The following is a 21,198-nucleotide window of genomic DNA, read 5'->3' as shown; positions in this document are numbered from 1 at the left end:
TCTCCCTCCCTGCTCTCTTTTGAATTGGGTGTCCAGGGTCCTGCCATCCTCTGAATTCTCTTTCATTTTTACATTGTAGAACATTCTCTATTGATATTTCCCTGCACTGTTGTCTACCGGTGGCTTCCTGTGCTGCCCTGCTATTGTTCTCTGATCCTCTCTATGATTGTTCATCCTGTACCACATCACAGACCCAGATGGCGAGTGTAGCCATTGCATATATAACCGACACCATCACATACTGATGGGACCTTTGAAATGGCAGCTGAATCACCCCACATTCATTTGCTGGGAGCACAAATGGTGAAGGACAGTTACTGTTGGGCATGGGACCTGAATGCGGTAGTTTGATGTGTGCTTGTGCCAAAAATGGCTTCTTTTTCCAACAAATTACTTGTTGATCAGTGGACATCTTCACAACAGTAATCCACATATGCATGCTTGCACGCACGTGCGCACCCGGGCACATAGTGCTGAAAAGTGTGTGAGCGGCATTAGTCAAACTTGTGTCAGTCAAGGAGTGGGAGTGCGTGTAGGTGTTTGTGTGGAAGTCATGGACATTTGATGATGAATTATGGGGATCTTTGGTTCCAGAAAACACAGTAACGTGCTGTAGTTGAACAGCACCATTTTGTAACCAAGATACAGCATCTGTTGATCTCTAGTTTGAGTTGAAGTCAACAGTCAGTTTCTTTTAGTCACAGGGACAGATGGGAATATTTTTTGGCAGTTTCCTCCCCCGATTTTAAACACCAAACTCCTGGTGTTTGAGAATTCAGTACAAAGACAAAATGTAACATGGCTTTGAAAAGGAACATGTTTTTTATTCCAGGGGGAACTTCATTTGTTCAATGTAAGTAAAACTTTACCAGACAGATTGTACTGAACAGGGTTCAAACAATAAGACTGTCAGGACCAATAAACCATTTTGCTGGTACAAGTAAAATGAACCGCAATTTTTCATGAATGAATATTAGTTGCAGTTCTGTTTTACAATTTATGATTTATTTTATCGCTTCAATCTAAGCATAATTCAAACAGTTGAGCACAATTCCTGAACAACTCCACAGTCATATGCACAAATAATGGACAAAAAGAATGTTCACTCAAAACGCCACAATCCGACTGCGGTGCTTCGACTAACATGCAATTGCATTTTTTCAAAGCCTTCGTCCTTATGGCTAAACCCGAATGAAGCGTTAAAAATGGGATCACGCTGAATTAACTCGCAATCGCAATGCGCGGCGCAGAGCCCGCAAGCCGCCCCGCGGTGCATTCTGGGTCTGTCTCAACATGGCGGCGCCCTTGTGCAAATGCTGAGAACGTGTCTCCGTGAGCAAAACCGACTCCATCCGCATTACGTTTAACCGCTGTCACTGCAAGGGACCGTCGGCTGCCTTTCTACGGAAGCGCCGACGAGAAGTCCGAATCAGTAATCCGCTAACGGAGCCCCCGGGGCATCCAGGTGTGTCTTAGGCGTGAGAGTCCCGTGTAGAGATGGGCCTCCTTTGCAGCCCTTAGCGGAAAGAAGTACAGTAGTTCCCCCATATCCCTGCAAACGTGCACAGGGTGGATTTGGACGTTTGGCTTGAACCCCGGATTCATTTTCATCTCCAAGTGATCTTTCGGCGGTCGTCTCTCTTTTCGAGAAGAAAGAGAGGGAGGGAGGGAGACGCGGGAGTGACCCAGCCGGCGTGAAGGATTCGGCCGTGCCAAGGTCTGTGAGTGGTGGGCGAGAAATCGCCATTTATACTCATCCGACTGGCATGCCCTGCGGACGGACTGACTGACCCGTTACACCGAGACTGCATTGCGGTTACGGTTTATTGGGAATGTCGCCGCTTGGCTTGCGGGCTCTGTTACATTACATGCCTTTGAGATACTTGCAAGCCAGCTGCAGTTGTTCGTTGCTAAACATGTTAGCCAGCCAACCAGCTAGCTTTTATTTGACATGTCTTCCTTACCGGCTGCCCGGGCAGCGGTGTTTAGCCGCTTTTTCCTTCAGGCTAACTTAACTCTTGCTTCTCTGCGTTATCTGGGGTAGTGAGTTTGTGACACTTATGAAATGATTACCTGTGCAGTTATGTAGTGTCCGTGTGTTTATTTTCACCGTTACCTGCGTCTGTCCGTGTGACACGTAGGCGTGTCCAGTGTACTGATTTATCCACTATAACTAACGAGCGTCACTTTCCTGGTCATTGACGACATCGATCGCGGGTGTGACTTGGTAAAAAGCATGATGTCAGGCTCAGATAAACCAATAGGCTGCTGCTGTTAAGTAGTTTGATCTCCCATTTGTATTTCTGTATTGAAAGTTTTATTTCCCTTCTGCATTTATGTCCTTCCTTTGCCTTCTTTTGAATTTTTATCTGAGTAAAAATATTTGGAGAAATTCACCCCTCAGGTTACAGTTAGCTTGATTTATAACAGCTATATCCTTGTTTTTTTGCACTTGTCAAATTTGCATATTACTGCTTTTTAGTGATATATAGTGTGGTATAGTGTCAAGGCAAAAGTAACAGGATTACGCAAGCACGAAGGTAATTTGATGCCTTTAGAAGTATTCCCATTAGCTTTGTTTATTTTGATGAATTTTCATGGTGTTTTCCATGTTTGTAAAGGATAACGCAAAAAATATATGTGCAGCTTTGTTGAAAACACAGTAAGAAAAAGTACTGTAATTTACAGATGTTTTCCAACCTGGTCCTCAGGGACCCCAGACAGTCCACGTTTTTGCTCCCTCCCAGCTCACTGCCAGACAGTCAAGGGTTCCCCAATGAGTGGGTTGGAAAACACTGATTTACGGCATGGATGTGTATTCTGGATGATTCATTTGTGTGACTATTCTAATATCATGCACACAGTTGCACCCAAACCCCCTCCCTCCCGAGCATTAACTTTTTATAATTTCTTTGCTGCGCTTTGCTCGGACTTGCAATCCAACCTGTTTGTGTCTCTGAGAATCTGCAGTTCCAAACTTTCACTTTTGCGTTATATCAGGAAGCTGAGGTGCATTTTGCTCTGGGCTATGCCTCTGGCTTTCTCTACCTGTGTATGTCAATGCTGTCTTTCTTTTGTCTGCATTGGTTTAGTATGCAAAGTATTTTTGGTGCTTCATTCATGGTGGCTCATTTGTCAGCAGTAAGGAATTAGCCGTTATTGTATTTTTTTTTTTTGAGTATTTAAGGTCCAGGTCATGTAGAGAAACCCTTGGCCTCCTTAACTGGGGTTGGCTTCACCTCCAGCAGGGCCCTGATGAAAATGGACGCGGAGCTGCTCCACTCGCCTGTGGTGGGCCTGGCGGAAGAGGAGGAGGCTGACACGAGCGACTGGAACCTGCCGCTGGCTTTCATGAAGAAGCGTCATTCGGAGAAGATCGAGGGCTCCAAAGCGCTGGCACAGAGCTGGAGGATGAAGGACAGGGTGAGGGGCACTCGGCTGCCACTGCTCTTTCCAAAGCCATTTTTGTTGTTTTCATTTTGCATGTCACTTTACCTGTCTGTCCATCAGCGTGGGGCGAATGGGAATTGGGCGTTTCGCGGCCGGCGTCTGCACCCTGCTTGGCCCTCTCCGCTGCCCTGGCTCTCTCTGCATCTTCACAGTGTCGCCTAGGTGTTTCCCCCGTTTAGGAGTCCCACGTGTGACCCCTTTTTGGTGGCTCCCTGTAGGAAGCGGCTCGGTGTCCCTAGCAAATGGTCTCGAGGAACTGGGAAGCTTCTGTTTTCCCCACTGGTTTGGGCTCATCACCGACGTTAGTGTCGCGTCTCAAATGTTTTCTGTTATTAACTTCCTGAATTTTTTTCCTGGTGGCTGGCTTGTGGTATAAAGTAGTTTTGTAGCTGTAATAAAAAATATGTCAGCATGTTAAATAAAGTGCTGATTTTGGGAAAGAATTTTAAAGGGAAGAGGATGTGTTTCATCTAGGGATGGCGAAAACTAAAAAATTTCTTGACCGACCACCGAGCCTCAGTAGCCGGTTGAAACCGGTTAACCGATTAGTTTAAAATATGGTACGCTATTTTAAATAACAGCCATTTCGAGCCGCGCCTGCAATTTCGCAACTCTGTCGCATCTCTCTGCCGCTCTGCCTCCAGCACACACACACACACACACTGCCACTCACGTCACTTTTTTAAAATCCCCTACAGCGCGAAACATGAGTCCCGCAAACGCGGCGCTGAAGAGCTTGTTGTATGTAATCGTAGGACAAATGGCTCCTTAGTTTCAAATGGTTTGGGTACAAGGTGATCGCTTTGAAAATAAAGGCGTTTGTCTAGGTTAGAAGCTCATTTGAAACATTGCCACGGCTCATTTAAGAAAATGACAGCTCCGAAGAGACGCCGCTTTAGTTGAGGTAGTGCTAACCATAATAAAGAAAGACAGGTGTTAAGGGTGCTAATTATTAAAACATAACACAACGGTTTGGCCATTAGTTATTCTTGGAAAATAAGTTAAGTTAAATTTCGCAAACCTTGTGAGCGCGAACCCAAACGCTGTGTTTTTATTGGTTTATTAAGTACAAACAGGCGAGTTATGAAAAATTGAGTGTGAGGGATAATTTGTTCACTTAACACAAAAAGATGAGGAATGAGATGGCTAACTGTAGTAGCGTATAGTCCACTGTCTATAATAGCCTAATTTAGATATCACTTTTTTTTTTAACCGACTACCGACAACTTTGACCGGTTAACGTTGATACGGTCAACCACCGGTCAAACGGTCATCGGTTAACATCCCTAGTTTCATCTCAGCGCACCCTGTGGTTCCATTTCCTGCAGAAATGTAGCAGTTTTTAATACAGTAAATATACAGTGAGAAAAGTTTACTGTGGTCAGTGGTATGGTGGAGTTGCTTTTGGTTTTTAATTAAAGAAGGGCAAACTTACATTTAACCAGGGGTTACAATGCTGAACTGTTGCAAAGAACACCTGGTCTATGGAAAAATAAGATAAATATATATAAATATATATACGCTGAGAAGGCTTGATTGATACAGTTACCCAGAAGTAAGTTCTCTGTGTGCCGTTTTTGTCGATTATAAACGTGGATGCAGACGAATGCAGTTCTTAATCTCTTCTGTCCAGATGTCTGCTTGGTGTCTGGGGCCCCCAGTATCTGCAGATCTGCTCAGATTGGGTGGGTTGAGACAGATTCTGACAGGATGTGTTTCTAAGATTTGGGGGTCTGGGTGTTTTTTTTTTTAATACGCCCTTTTTCCTGCTGTTTCTTAGTCTGGTCCGTGTCCCGTATAGAGTGGCCCCCAGTCGGGCTCGATGGCAGGAGGCCTGTGAGCTCCAGTGGGCCTCGTGTGCTGCGTCCAGCAGCCCGTCTAACCCCCAGTCCGCCTCATTTTCCCAGTACAGCCTGGCTGGCTACTCTGCTCTGTGCCATCTCTCTGTCGCCTTGGACAGTAGTGGTAGTGGGATATGTTTGTCTGAATTATAATGGACGTCATGGTTATTCCAGTCCCACTGGCTTGGCAGCGCTGTGCTTTCATGGTTTCGGTCGAAACCCCCAAAAATTCTGCGTTTGTAACATTTAACAAAACCAACATGCAAATTAAGAATCAGATGTGTGGTCTGTAATGTTTTTGCCTGCTCCTAATGACTGTTTTTTTCCCCCATTTTCTTTGGCCAAGTAGACAAACGGCGTGTTGAATTCCAATTTCCCTCATATCTGAGGATTCTCTCGGTACGTTCTTGGGGCTGAAGCTTGGATACTTTGCTTTAGCTTGTTGTATAAGAAGTTTCATTGACTCCACAGATGCAGAATCATGTTTCAGGTGTCAAAAAATATTTATCAGTATTGCCTTCATTCATCCAGTGTTATAGCCGGAGCCCAGTGGTATTCTTAGGTGAGACTTCTGAGCCGTTTGAAAGACAGGCCTAGAAACAGGGACAGTTCTTCAGCACAAGTCACTTTGTGTTTAGTCCATGGGGAATCATGTCTGTGTGACTGGGAGGAGGTCCTGATGTGTCATCACCGGAGAAGCTCTTTAACTCTGGGAAAAGAAAAAATGCTTGTATGCTCACAGATGCCGATTTAGTATGTTGGGGAATGCAGCAGGTTAACTTTGAACTTTTTCTTTATTCCTTTGATCATTAACACGTCTGTGGGATTTCCACGGCACCGGAGACACCTGAGAATGTTTTAAAGAAGCGTGGGGTTTGCCGTGCGATCTCGGCCTGCGATCGTGATGAACCTGAGCGAATGCTCGGTCCTCCTGCCCTTCGGCACGTGGCTCGGAAGCCATATTCTTAAATGGGCCCGCTTCCTGCGGGTTCGTGGGTCGATGCACCAGTTGCGTTCGGTAACTGGTGGCGGGGGTATGGAAACCGTCAAGTCGCTGACGGGCCGCCGTGGTGGGGGGGGTGTGCGTGTTTGGCACCGGAGCGGGGCGATGGAGCGTGTCTCTGACGTGGCTGCCCTGGGACGTGGCAGGAAGGCACCGGGCTGTGACAGTGCTGCCCGCGACAGGCCGCATCCAGCTGGCAACGGGCACAGCTATGCCCCTTCATGCTTGAAAATAGCAGCAGGGTGATACAAGGCCTGGACAAGCGCTCTTCAGGGAATGCCCCACAGGGCTGTGGTTTGTCGTAACATTTTTATTATCATTATTAGCGTAGCGGACGCTGATCGGAAGCTGTTTGCAGTTCTTTTGCGGCCCCCTTCCTCAGATTAAACAGCTCTGCGGTTCATTTTGCAGAAGCCCAGGCTGATGTTCCACTGTTGAGGTTTGCCCCCACCCTGCCGCCCTGCCACGTGCTCCCTGTAGATGTGATGTTGAATGACGTGGAGAAATGCGTCGCTGCAGCTCGACACGCAGCCTTGCTTCAGCATGCCGACCTCCCTTCGCTCCCCCCCCCCCTTTTTTTTTTTTGAGGAATCGTGAGAGCGCCCCGCCGAACGAGCGTGAGTCTGCGTAACATAAATCGAGCGTGACGCTTGGGCCATCTGCCGGGAGCTGCTGATGCAGGGCGTGCTGTGATAGAGTGCAACCCTGCCCCCCCCCCCCACTTTAGGAAATGGCAGAATTATGCGCCTTATATTGCCATACGTGTGCCTCTGACGTGAAATGGGGTCGTGGTTCCGCACGGCACTGTGGATGTTGGGGGGGGGGTAAGTGAGTAAGCGGGCAGGGGCCCTGTAGCCCAGGGTGCTCTTAAAGTACTACGGTATGATGCTGTACTTTTACCCAGCTCCTGTGTAAAGGTCACTGGATTGAATCAGTGTTGCGCCAGTGGTTGTGCCCACTCTCAGGCTGCGATGACTGGGTACCTCCCAGGCAGAGTGACGCAGAGCGCTTGGCCTCATGGGGATTTTATACTTGCCTCATAGCTTGCTTAGCGTAACACACATGTGTTATGTTTCCCGCAAAAGTTTGGAAGGGATATGGGTCTGACTTCCACAGTAGCCCACCTCTCTCGCCAGATTGCTTGGGCATAGCGTTGAAGCAGTACCGTTCGATGGGTGAGCGAGTCACTGACAGAAGGTTTTACCGCAGGCATTTTACTTTCTGTTTATCTGAGTGACGCTTCGCTCCGAAATGGCTTACGGGTTGGCAGATGAGAAGCGTCAGCATAAGGCTAAGTGCAGGGAGCATCGTGCAGTGCTGGCTGTCCCAGGGAGGGCCGGAGCGGGTTTTTGGGATGGCATCAGCCAGTAACAGTGGGTCCCCAGGACTGGAGTTGAGAACCCTGCTTTATTATTGGCTGATGGAGAGGCCATCCCAAAAACTCGCACCGGCTCTCCATGGATCAGGTCCCCCACCCCTTGTACAGCATGGATGCTGGTGGGACAGTTTTATATATATTTAAAAAAAACACATTGGGGTCAGTGGTGAGTTGTATCCATAAGTGGAAGTGCTAAGATCGAGGTTTGGGTTTAAACGTTTGAGTTCTTTCTTGTGGAGGGGCAGGATCAGTTGTCCTTGGGGGCTAAGGGTCCATCAGATGTGGACAGTGTTCTCAGCTCCTGGCTTTTAGACCTGGAGCTGTTAGACAAATAGCTGCAGAGCCGTGTTTCCCAATCTGGTCCTTTCTTTTAGCCTCTGCCCGTTTTGGAGGTGAAATATGTTTTTTTGATAACGCGTTGTAAGCAGTAATGTGGAGCGTCTGGTTGGGATCTGGGAGGGAGCAAAAACGTGGATCGTCTGTGGGTCCCTGAGGACCGGGTTGCGAAACACTGCTGTGGAGGAAGGTGAAGACCTTGAAAAGCCATTAAGGACTGGAGGCTTCTTCTGTCAAGTTAGATGAACTCCCATGTCATCGCCTTGCTTGTTTTTGGTAGTTCATAAAAAGTGATGTGCTTTTAACGTTTTTTTTTTTTTTTTTACTCTAAACGCTGTTCAGTTCTCCAAGTGTTAGTAAACTAAGGTGTCATCTGAACTAGTGTCTTCTGTGAGGGAACCTTGGCCTTGTTTGGCAATGAGGATGGTTGGAACTCGGCCCAGGTTGACTCCTCGGACCGGTCCCAACAAAGACCCGGCTAGTGGGAGAGGGCTCAAGGGCTCATAGGTACAAATCCAGCAGATTGGGACAGGCTTGCTGTAAGAGGTCTCTTCTAGCTTTACTCACTATTACTACTTCAGTGGCTGATAAATTTGTCTCTGTGAAGGATATACACAACCCTGCCAAGTTGCAGAAAAGTGCTTTTGTGACTACGTTTTGTTATGAAGCTTTTTAAACCCCATGGCATTTGACTTTTGGGTTCATATTTCACAGAAGCTTTTATTAGCTTCTACAAACATACACTGAAATAGTTTGACAGATCAGAGTAGCTTACGTTTAATTCTGGTGTGAAGTTTTTGCATTTACAAATTGTGAGTCATGTTTGCATTTTTTCCCTGGGTATTTTTGTCAGGAATGATTTGTTGTGAAGAACCTCCTGTTGTTTATTAGATTTTACAAATGATTGTTTGCTTTTAGTCTCGGTGCGATTTGGAGGTGAAATATGTTTTGTGATGTCACTTTGTTTCTGCAAAATGGTCTTATAATAAGTCTCCTAAGTTCGATTCGGCTTCACGTTTTCGCCAGAAGTCTGGCTACTCCTCGGTGATAAATATGAAAGCAGTAATGAATGAAATGTCTTTGCAAAACTGGCTGAATCTAATGCTGCATTGATTAGTCCTTGTGTGGATTAGCACTAGCGAAATCTATTTTATGATTAAACTGTAAGTTATTTACCTGCATAGTTGTCAACCAACTCAAAAAATCTGCATACAATGCACAAAATACAATGCATATATATCATAGTTACAAAAAATCACTCTGTTTAGCATTTTGTAGGCAAAGCAAGAAAATATTATAGCTTTTTAAATAAAACTTCTTATCTGAAAGCCGCTGTACGCTGTTTGTACATCTGGTTGTGATTTTATAGTAACAGTTTGTCTCCCCCTTCATGAGATTGCCCATCTGAGTGTATATGTGGAATACTGGGAATTCTGGCAAGATCCTGCAGATGCTGAGTCTTAGGTCAGGCTCATTAAGAGTGTCCATCCTGTGACTTTCGGAATGGATTATTCTGCTCTTTGGGACCTGGTGCTTGCATTTCTCTAGCACTTTTCTGAGGTGGTATGGGATTATGGCATCCATCGGGGGGGTTGATTCCGGGAAAGGCTGTAATTGGTGTAATTGGTGGTGTGTGGTTCTTCTTTTGGACGCACCTTTAGCACTTGAAAGGGCGGCGTGGTTGGTGGACGCTGAGAGAGGCCGAGGCTCCGGTTACACGCACCACTGAAGGTCGAGCGGTGACCTCCGGCCAGCGCTGGAGTCCCCCCCGGGTCCCACGGTGAGATGGAACAGCTGGTTAGCTGATACCCTGGCAGGAGCCGCTGTTCTCCTCCCCCAGCCTTGGGCGCCGCCGATGGGGGACACTCTGTCCTCTCACCCAGTCCCCTCTGCTGTGAGCTGGCTGGCCTTTAATGTGGGCAGCTCTGTTTCCGATGGACGGTGGAACAGCGTGCCCCGTCTTGCTCATCCGACCGGGACCGTGACGGGAACCTTTCCCGCTCGGCACTGAAGCTGGCCAGAGTGTCGTCATTCAGGGTTTTTTCCTTTCTTTGCCCCCCCGCTCATCCCTGCTCGTGAGCGCCAGTCTGTGGCTGCTCTCTGCGCTGATCCCCGCGCCCAGCGAGCCTGATATGCGCTGCCCTTGAGCTCCTTTGGGCCGCGTTTGTGACGCTTTCGCTTTCTGTTTGCGGTGCAGTGCGGTCTGCTTACTCGCCTCTTCAGATATCCGCTGTCGTCTTGGGGACCCCCCCCCCCCCACCCACCCCCGTTCTTTTCTTTAGTGTGCAAACATTTAGGCATTTTTAACAGCCCATCTGGTGTTAAGCAAGACTGTTTTCAAGGGTGTCATGACTTGCCTGCAAGTTCAGAGTATTTATAGAGTCATATTTATATTTACTTGCATTGCAGTCAGTTATTTAGTGGATTACCTTAATGTTAATTAGATAATTGAAACTGAAATACACTCCTAGCTTTTGTATTCTTGGATGGACACTATGTATAGGTAGTTTTAAATGCTGAGAGTAAAAGTTTGTCATGATTTAATTCTGGAACTTGTTTGCTTTAATTGGAGAGCTTCAGAATGACAGTAGAAAATATGTCCGTATGTGTCAGTATGTATAGCATGTATATAGCGAATACACTCTAATCATAGTCTTGCCACTGGATTGTCTGAATTATATTTTCCTTGTAAGTAGTAGGAGGCGGGAATGTTAGGCACTCAAACCTATAGTTATGCTTACGAGATCCTGGATTCTGCTCATTGGGGGGTGGGGGTGGGGGGGGGGGTTGGGTATTGTTCCATCAGACAGCGTCTTTCCATATGAATGGGCTTGGCGTGAGCTTGTCAGCCAGTCCGCGCGCTAACGGTCGGGGTGTTTACGCCGCGACACGCTTCCGCTCCGGTCCCCCCTCCCCTCCGCCTTGCCTTAATGTCAGCGTTTGTTCGCCCGTCAGCCCGTGATTAGAGGTGTTCGGGGGGCCCGTCACTTTGAAAGCCTTTTGTCATTGTAGTACGTGGCAGTTTTATATTTAAAAGGTTACGATTGGAATTGGCCAGTGTTTGAGGAGGGAACTTCAAAAGGTTCCTGTGTGTGTGTGTGTGTGTGCGCACACATGCGTGCGTGTGTGTGTGCGTACACCTTTTGTCTTCTGAAACGCTCCATGCTGAATGCTGCTTCTCCCCGAAGCTGAACACGCACGTGTGGTTGAAGCGCCCTGAGCACCATTGTAATGGTTCCCATTGTACACGCTCTGTTGGTGTGTGATACCCCCAGCTGTGAGGACATGATGGGAGGGGGGGGGGGGGGGGCGGGGTGGTTGTACAGCTTGTTCTGGGTCCTTTAAACTGCTCCCTTCCCTCAGCCTGTGCCATCGGGGTTTTCATTGTGAGACCTCCCCCCGCTCCGGCAGCAATGCATTAAGGTTGCAGTTCCACCCATCTGACATTGAGATTCATGCAACTGTAATGCAGCTACGGGCCTTAATGCGATGTCCGGCAGTAGCCTATATAATGTGGTGAAGATAATTGAATTTGCCTGATTAAAATATTTATATTTGACTTGACAAATTATTGACGAATTATTGTTTTTATTGTAACTCATTCTAGATCAGATACAGTTAAAATTTGTATGGTGATGTCAGTTGCTTTGTAGTGTGCAGAGGTGTGATTTCTGCGTGTGCGCTGATGTAAAAATGGCTGGTGGGTCCTGCTCTGCGGTGCTTGCGCTGCCTCACAGGCATCCTGTTAATAGCTGGGCTTTTTTCCGCATTTCTTGTTTTATATGCATTTAAACGGAACGAAAACCACGGTGGTAAAATGAAGACAGAATCTGACCATGCAGACCTTTAATTGACCGGCTGTCGGTGTGTGGGTGTTGGTGTGTGGGGGGGGGGGACTTGTTATTAGGAGGCCGGACCTTGTGGGTTGTGTCCAAGCCGAGGAAATGGAGGCACTGTGAGGTAGAAATGCATCCAGTGCAGGTTGTTTACTCTCCTCCCCCTGATGCTAAATTAAACACGACAGGTGTACACAGGGACGTGGGGGCAGCAGTTCTCACCCTCTTGATGCTGGCTTAACCACTTCAGGATTTTACAGTGTAAATGTGTATGGTCAGCATGTGTGGTGATTGATTATGGAGAGTCTGTGTACAGTGGTGTATACGCTGAGCCTGTGTACGGTGGTGGTATACACTGAGCCTGTGTACGGTGGTGTATACGCTGAGCCGGTGTATGGTGGTGTATACGCTGAGCCTGTGTACGGTGGTGGTATACACTGAGCCTGTGTATGATGGTGGTATACACTGAGCCTGTGTATGGTGTTGTATACACTGAGCCTGTGAACGGTGGTGGTATACACTGAGCCTGTGTATGATGGTGGTATACACTGAGCCTGTGTATGGTGTTGTATACGCTGAGCCTGTGTGTGGTGGTGTATGTGGTGGTGTATACGCTGAGCCTGTGTACGGTGGTGTATACGCTGAGCCTGTGTGTGGTGGTGGTACGCGCTGAGCCTGTGCGTGGTGGTGGTACGCGCTGAGCCTGTGCGTGGTGGTGTATACGCTGAGCCTGTGCGTGGTGGTGTATATGCTGAGCCTGTGCGTGGTGGTGTATACGCTGAGCCTGTGCGTGGTGGTGTATACGCTGAGCCTGTGCGTGGTGGTGTATACGCTGAGCCTGTGTGTGGTGGTGTATGTGGTGGTGTGTATGCTGAGCCTGTGTACGGTGGTGTATGCGCTGAGCCTGTGTACGGTGGTGTATGCGCTGAGCCTGTGTACGGTGGTGTATGCGCTGAGCCTGTGTACGGCGGTGTATGTGGTGGTGTATGCGCTGAGCCTGTGTACGGTGGTGTATGCGCTGAGCCTGTGTACGGTGGTGTATGTGGTGGTGTATTCGCTGAGCCTGTGTACGGTGGTGTATGCGCTGAGCCTGTGTGTGGTGGTGTATGCGCTGAGCCTGTGTGTGGTGGTGGTATCAGCCTGTGTGGCCGTTGCCAGTCATGGTGACACTGTTTTTTGGCTGTACCGCTGATGCTCAGCCTCCCCTGCTGGAGCCACGATTTGGGGCAGCCAAATGTGCCTGGGAGGGACATGCAAGTGGGGTAGCGGGGAACAGGGGTGCTTTTTGGTTGGAGGGAAGCACGGCAGGGTTCCCACTGATGCTTATTCTGCACGTTTATTAAGGTGCTGTTTCTGTATTGTAATGCTGCTCAGGGCTCATTATTACCTTCAGGGATTGTCCCACAGACACTCTAGCCTAACCTAACGGCATATTTTGCAGGTTCTCTGCTCCTACCCTAGTTTTCTGTGATGCGATTAAAGCGTGGCACTCTGTTATGGGCTCTAAACCCATCTGTCTTGTTCCTATTGACTTTTCTCTGCTACTGGAAGTCCGTGTGAAAGAGGGCTTCATGCCTCACTTAGCGATAAACTGTGCTCATCATTACCTTCAAAACGGGCCCGGCCATAAATCATTTGGACCCCAATAATCCAATTGACGTCCGTGTGTGTGTGTGTTTGTGCGCGCATGTGCGCGTGCTTGTTAATACTTACCTCCAAACAGATAACTGGATGATTTAGGGGCTGCTCTGAATGTCTGCTCGATCGACTTGAGCTGCTGCGGTTATTTGGTGAAAATTAGACTGTGATTACGTAACAAGTACAGGGCACTTTAAATTCATTTAGCAGAGTGATTTCTCAATGCTGCCAAAAATTGGATAAATTGACTGAAATACAATTTTCTAAGGAAGGACCCATAATTCTCATGCACGCGTACTGTTTTGGAGTGCGCTGCTTAGTATGGCAGCGGTGTTTCAATAAGGCCACCAACGATCTATAGGTACCATCAGCTGCAGTGTGAGTTTCCCGAAATGCCTCCGAATCTGCAGAGCTCAGCTGCTTGCTGCGTGGTCTTAATCCAGGTGGTGTCCCTAGTCAGCTGTTACCAGGGCCTCCTTGGGGTGGAACACAATCAACCAGCATCTTCTAAACTTTGTAATCGGTGGAGGACGTTTGACTGAGTGGAACTGCCATCTGTAAGACATCATTTACCTTTCCGTTGGTACCTCATCTTGTCACTACTGACATGCGCTGCCTGGTGACCAATAGTGTAGAGGACACTATTTTCTGTTGCCCACTTCCTGCCAAGAGGGGAAGTAGTTGCAGACAGAGGTGATGATTGTGTGGAAGCAGGGCAAGAGGCTAATTACAGCTCTGGGGAAAAAGATGAGACCTCTTTTTATATTTTTTAAAAATCTGCCTTTTAAATCCTGATTTAATCCTGGTTCTGTTGGCAGAAGGCTACACTGCGAGGCAGCCTGCTTCCAGGCTCAAAGTTTCTAAGACAGCAGTAAACAAGAAAGTGAAGAGGAGACACTGGGAATGACCAAAAACCAGCCAGATAAAGGGCAGAAGCAACTTTCAAATGCCAGAGATGACCGTCAATTTATCCGGCAGGTCCTCATAAATCGGAGGATGACATCAAGTGACCTTCAAAAAGAATGGGAAACATTTAAGTGGTGTGAAATGCCCTGCAAAGAAATGTTTGTAACCGGCTCCTGGAAGCAGGGTTGAAGACCCACAAAGCAAGGAAGAAGCGCTTCATCAATGAGAAGCCGGGAAGAATCAGGCAGTAGATTTTCCACAGGCACACACCCATGAAATGAGTGAAACTGAAGATTTTGCTGTGGTCTCTTAAGTTTTCCAGAGCTATAGCTATAGACATAAAATGCCACTTCACCCTCAGTATGTAGGTTTAAATTCTTGGCTGGGGGGTTATTACACTTTTTTTTGTCTCCAGTAATAACTTTGGTGGAGAAACAACTTCTGCTCTGAAGGAGTGTGGCTTGAGTGTCTCTGTGCCACAGCTCAGGGGGGCTGAGGCTGAGTGAAGGGGGTGTCGGGAAATGGGGGCAGTCCTCTCCTGGGAACAGCTGCCTTGTGTCTTCCTGGCTGCTGTGGAGCGAGGAGAGCCCCCCCCCCCGGGTGATTTCCCTGCCTGGCATGGGAGGGGATTGATGTTCTCCTCTGTCTTTAATGGCTGTAATTTATAACGCACCAAACAAATGGAATAATTGCCAGGCATCGATCTGCAAGGCCGGCACTGTGAGGGAATTGGGAGGGGGGGGAGATCCTGCGGTCCCAGAAGGGTCGCGTGTGCCCAACTAACGGGTGGTCAGGAAGCGGCCTCCACCGCCCTTGCATTACGCAAAATCCCCCAATCCCCCCCCCCCAAGCAAAATGTTTCCTTATTGCCTTATTGTGGCCTGAGCTACTCCTGTGGTGTTCGCTCCCTGTTTCCGTGTTTATTTCAGGGGAGGGTTGAAAACCGGGTAGGGAAACACTGGGATGCGGAGGAGAGGGGGGGCTAGATCACCCTGATGCGGTCCTTCTCTGGCCCTTTGTCTCTCTTGTGATCCTAGTAAGATCTGAGATCCTGATTTGTGGGATTATCAGGGATCCGTAAAGCCAGCCGACCCAAGAGTAGCTTCTTTCTAGTGTTTAGTAATCGTTGGTTAACAGGTTTGGCCACCCACCTGCTAAACCCAGTGACATTAGCTCCCGTTGGCGTATTTACGCTTTCACTGACTGTATTTTATCAAAAAGCAATCTTAAACATCTTATTTTGATTGTTCGAAGAATTTTATAATTATTTATGAAGTTGTAACCTTTTCAATTGTTCAATCTGTTTTACTGTCTGTAGGACTGCGCGATATCACATCGCATTATACTGACGATTATGTGGCCCATGCGCGATATCACATCGCATTATACTGACGATTATGTGGCCCATGCGCGATATCACATCGCATTATACTGACGATTATGTGGCCCATGCGCGATATCACATCGCAATATACTCACGATTATGTGGCCCATGCGCGATATCACATCGCATTATACTCACGATTATGTGGCCCATGCGCGATATCACATCGCAATATACTCACGATTATGTGGCCCATGCGCGATATCACATCGCAATATACTCACGATTATGTGGCCCATGTGCGATATCACATCGCAATATACTCACGATTATGTGGCCCATGCGCGATATCACATCGCAATATACTCACGATTATGTGGCCCATGCGCGATATCACATTTGCCTGGACGGCAGCTTTTCAGTACTATACGAACATTTACTCTTGCCCCTAATTAGGAATGTTAGGAATCTGTATAAATTTTGCAGATTTACACTCTGGAGCTGCATGCAGACATCAGAAGCACATGCACGCTCACACACTCGGTTCGACGCTGCCTTGAGATAAAGCCAGGTATTATTATTGCAATGAATGACAAGCTTCCCTATTGGGAGGTTTCTGCCAACCTGGCGATTGCCTGGCTTATGTGGTTTCGTGAGGAGGTGTAGCTCTGTGCTCCCGGATTAAAGCGCAGAGTGATGCAGGACTGCCGTGGGAAATCGCAGGAGGCATTTCCGTGTCTTGTTTCTACCCGTGATGTGTTTGGCACCGGCCTGATTATAGTCAAACTCGCTCTCAGCCCTGTACTGTTTACCGTATTGTTTGTTTCGAGAAACCAGAATAATATAGAAGAGGTTCTTTCAGATGGGGATCTAGTCCCAGAATTAAAGGTGTGTTGGTTTACAGCTGATAACCAGGGGGAGAGAAGCTGTTGATCTGTGACTAAAACCACAGAGCATTTACCGCCATGAATGATGAACAATATTTATTTGCCTTGAATCATATTCTGATTATTGTCATGGAAATGTGGCTCTCACTTTTAATTGCTTTTTTTTTTAAAACATTCACAGAAGAGAGGTGCTATTTACATTGTAATGTAAATGAGATCAGGTTTATTATTCTATAACATGTTCAGCTACGGAATCGCCGTTACAACAGTTAAGCAGTGTTTATTTGTGTGCAAAGCTATGGAGGGCTGGCCCCTGTTCACATGGAACCTTCGCTTGTTTTGTTTGCTTGTTTTGTCAATTTGTTTGTTCGCTCATTTGTTTGTTATTTTTGTTTTGTTTGTTAGCTCATTTGTTTCATTCCGAAGGTGGAGTTCGCGAAGACTGTTGGCATGGCGATATTAATGCCCCAGCGTCCGGCTTGGGTTCGGCTCGGCTTCCATCCACTTGGCTGTCTTATAACCTCCCTGTTTTTGGAGCTTATGCTCTTCCTGCGTTGCTCAGCGGGGAAATAACTCGGGTGGAACTGCGTTGTGGTGAAAATAAAGAAGATTTATTATTAGGGTTCGTGGTTCTGTGATGGGATCGCGGAGAGGCAGTGTACCGGGCTGTGCACTAAGACTTTGGCACCGGGGTGTGTCCTGCAGAACCCCGCTGGGTCCCAAGGCGGGTTCAACTTTGTAATTACAGCTGGATCGTGAGAGCAGGCCTGCTGCTGGGGGACCTGCTGTTACCCCATCACTGTGGGAATAACGTGGTAATTGCGGTCATTGCGGCACCCCCTCCCCAAGATGGGGCTTGCTGTGTCTCCCGTGACTGAGTCACTGTCTACGCCTGGGTGATCATCCCATTCAGTGTGTTAAGTGGCTCCATGATGGGGACAGCGGGGGGGGGGAGGCGGCATTAGGCGTAATGGCGGGTTCGTTAGTCAGTGCCTGCTCCCCGTTCTCCATGATGGTCTTGCTGGACAGGTGCCATTCCTCCTCTCCCACCTCTACCTGGGGTCCACCTTATTTCTGCATAAGAGGTTTCTTATTTGTGCTGCCCGAGATAGCAGAGCAGTAATATAACCCCCCCCCCCCCCCCACTAGTTCGGAGTTCTCTCCACAGAAAATCAGGAATAACTCAGAGACCCTTTTCTCCCCAAAGCTGTCATCTTGCGTTGCTTCTGGAACAACTTAGTCATCCATTTATTTGATCGTTGGTCCCTTTAAGAGGCTTACTGCTTGGCCCTCGAAGATGCCGGCAGCCCGTCTCATCTGCCCGCCAAGCTGCCTGCTCGTGGCATTCTCTCTTCCAGGGACCTGAACAAACAACTTTCTGACCCGGTGACACTGCAGACCCCAGGGCACCCTGAAGTAATTTAGCAGATGACTCTTCTGTGGGGTGAGGTAACCCAACGCCGCAGGGGCTCCCCGGCTGGATGCTCTTAAGGAATAACGTGTTAAGGAGAAATCCCTCATCAAGCCCTCTGATGTTAGACACGCCTCTATCCCACTTGTAGTGGAGACTTGCAATGGGAACGAGGGAAGCTGGTGAATTGGATGCTCTCTGGCTGCCTGTAATGACAGATTTTAATAATTGAGAGCCGCCCTTGTGTCATGGCTGTTCACACAGTCCGTTTGAGTTTTCGCGTCAGCACGCAGTGGCGTGCAGTTAGCCGGTAGCTTGGTACCTCCCCCCCTTGAGAAGCCAGCAGGACAAAAAGCAGTGGAATAAGAGCCAAGATGGTGCTGAACAGAAGTGCTGCAGCAGTCATGTGACCCAGGACCCCCGCGCTGTCTTCCTGCTGTAACGGGCAGGCTTATTTGCAGCCAGTCGCTGTTCGCGTTATTTAAGCTGCCCCCCTCCCCCCCCAAGGCCCCCCCTGGGGTGGGAATCGATCCCCGCCAGTGCTCTTTTGGGCTGGTATGTCAATCCAGTGGCGGCCTTGAAGTCTCCACAGCAACGTGACACATGGACTGCGTCATGGACGGGAGCAAATGCAGGGTGTCAGAGTGACCCCCCCCCCTCGCCAGTGCCTGAGCTGGAATATTTTGCCCCTCAAAGGAGAGCCTGCTGGGAGGAGGGCGAGACTACGGCATGTCTCCCCCCCCCCCCCCGCATGTTCAAGGTGTCATGTAGGGGCTGGACTTGCTCAGTATTACAGCTGACCCCCCCCTCCCGGTCTCCTGGGGCCACCTCCCACTATAGGCAGGATGGCCAGCTGCCCAGGGCCCCCCAGTTATGTTGTGAAGGAAGAGCCATGATCACCTATGTTCTTGGTAACGGGGCCTCCCAAATAAAGCTTTGTGTGGGGGCCCTGAAAAGGTAGAGCCACCCCCCCCGACTGCCCGTTCAGCCTCTCCATGGTCCTTCTACCGAACACTCAGCCTGAAAGATCTCTTTGAGGGTCACTTCAGGTTTAGCTGCATGAGCTTTATTGTGGTTTAACAAGATGGCCGCTACCATTGCAGCGAATGAGTGTGTCCTCTGGTCCGGTCACGTTCGGAGCGCGTCCAGCCAACCAGAAGGTTCCTCACGCGCCCGTGTACTTCTCCGTGTGTGTGTGTGCGTGTTGGACGCTTAGCTTTGTCACGACGGCCTGGCTGGTGCGTGGTTGGCCGCCGGGGGTGTTTATGCAACGAGTCGGTGTGTTATGGGGGCGTTGGGTGTGAGGAGAGTGTCGTTGTGTGTATGTGGGCCTTGGGTGTGACTCCGAAACAATGAGATGCCTCCCCCTTCCTGGCCTGTTGTTGCAGATGAAGACCGTGAGCGTCGCCTTGGTGCTGTGCCTCAACGTGGGGGTGGATCCTCCCGATGTGGTCAAGACGTCCCCCTGTGCCCGGCTGGAGTGCTGGATCGGTGAGAGGACCCCCCCCCCCCCCATGCCTGTCAGTCATCCCGTCTCCATGGCGACCATAACAGTTGGGGATGAGCAAGATGGTGCCAAGGCCCCAAATCTGTAGCTTTGTGCTGATTTTCACGTCATGTTCACTCCTGCAGCCAAGATGAATAAGGATGAGACCAAACGGGGTGGGGGGGGGCATGTTAGTGTGATGTTGGTGTAATGATCTGTGTCCTGGTTCTTTTGTTCCCCCCCCCAGACCCGCTGTCTATGAGCCCTCAGAAGGCCCTGGAGACCATCGGGGCAAACCTGCAGAAGCAGTATGAGAACTGGCAACCCAGGGTGAGTGGGGCCTGGGGGGGATGGTACCACGGCAACCCATATGGAGGGGCTTCCAGCGCCACTCTGCTGTCCTCTGCTGAGCTGTGCTCCCCCCATGGCGGACTCAGTACAGTGTGGTCACTAAGGAATGCCTGTCTTCCACCTCTTTCCCCTCTCTCTCTCTCTCTCTCCCTCCCTTCCTCCCTCCACCAATCAGTGGATCGTTTGGGGAGAGAGAACCCAAACGGAGATGGTCACACCTGGCAGCCGGGCCGGGTATGGTATGGCAACGGTCCCCATTTGTGGACGCTGTTTGCAGTCCTCGTTCGAGGTTGCCGTTTGCAGTCCTCGTTCGAGGTTGCCGTTTGCAGTCCTCGTTCGAGGTTGCCGTTTGCAGTCCTCGTTCGAGGTTGCCGTTTGCAGTCCCTGTCACTGTTCAGATCACTTGTGCCTCCTATTTCACTCTGCCCAAGCCAGCGCTTGCTGGGTGGAGTGCTACTTCTCGCTCAGCGGAGCATGGCTTGGACTGGGTGTGGGGTTGCCCCTCGCACCACACGCCTCCCTCTCATCTATGCAGCTCCCCCTCCCGCGGCACCATGCCCCGCCTGTTCTCTCGGCCTCGCTGCTGTTGGACTTGTTTCTGAATTATTTATCAGTTTGCCTCTGCTGAAATATCTCTCCTGATTAAATCTGAGACTTTGTTTTATTGCCGGGGCCGACGTTTAAATCCCAGCCAGGGGGGAGCGGGGTGGGGGACGTGGGCCGCTCAGGGACTGTGCCGACGAGAGCGCGTCCGCTGAACCACACGGGCAGATGAAGCGTGCTGTGTGGCCTGCTAAAGGTCACCGGGCTGCTGTTTGATGGGCTAAATGGCGCGTGGGAAAGGGCGCGTGCTCAAAGCCACTCCGGCAGGCCTGCCCTGCGTGTGTGAAGATGGTGACACGTGAGGGCGACTCGCCTGCATCAGCAGAGGAGGCCGGCTGCTCCGTAGGTGCCTTGGTCGCACGGGCTCCCTGGAACGAGGAGCCAGAGTCAGAGAGGGGCATGAGGGTGTTTAGAGAGGGGGCCAAACGTCGCCCCATCACCTCCATCTGGAAGCCTGTTATCTGTTTTTCCTCCAACGACTCTGAGCTGAACAGGCGGTTAGTAGATGGACAAATGGGACACTGAACGGCATTGTCTTAGGAGTGAGGGCTTTGTGGGACCGGAACGTGCCTGTGTGTGTGTGTGTGTGTTGTGGGGGGGTGTGCTTGTGGGTGCATGGGCGCGAGCGTGTCGCTGTGCCACGTTCTCTGCATCTTGCGGGCGCGGCAGAGCCGGAGAATGCGCCTTGGGAGGGGGCGTCGGCTCCCGCTGGCTGATTCATCCGGGGTGTGTGTTTTTTTTTTCCCTT

The 21,198-nt window shown here is 49.4% G+C and overlaps 1 protein-coding gene across 10 annotated transcripts in view; it reads left to right on the top strand.

Moving 5' to 3' along the window:
• Window positions 1-1,250: 1,250 nt before the first annotated feature.
• rptor (regulatory associated protein of MTOR, complex 1) overlaps window positions 1,251-21,198 on the top strand; it is a 108,902-nt gene continuing 88,954 nt past the window's right edge. For 9 of the 10 annotated variants that reach the window (XR_011991732.1, XR_011991733.1, XM_072712242.1 and 6 more), the window contains exons 1-4: window positions 1,251-1,717; window positions 3,249-3,423; window positions 19,399-19,501; window positions 19,744-19,826. Coding sequence is in view for 8 of the 10 variants with exons in the window: in XM_072712242.1 (XP_072568343.1) it covers window positions 3,256-3,423; window positions 19,399-19,501; window positions 19,744-19,826 (354 nt within the window). In the remaining 2 variants the exon portion in view is untranslated. Of the gene's footprint in view, window positions 1,718-3,245; window positions 3,424-19,398; window positions 19,502-19,743; window positions 19,827-21,198 lie in introns of all 10 variants that reach the window. The other variant, XM_072712236.1, reaches the window with a different exon arrangement.

The sequence above is a fragment of the Paramormyrops kingsleyae genome, chromosome 5 (genome assembly GCF_048594095.1).
Source record: "Paramormyrops kingsleyae isolate MSU_618 chromosome 5, PKINGS_0.4, whole genome shotgun sequence".
NCBI lineage: Eukaryota > Metazoa > Chordata > Actinopteri > Osteoglossiformes > Mormyridae > Paramormyrops > Paramormyrops kingsleyae.
The sequence above is the reverse complement of the archived record's forward strand: the minus strand, read 5'-3'. Positions and strand labels throughout refer to the sequence as shown.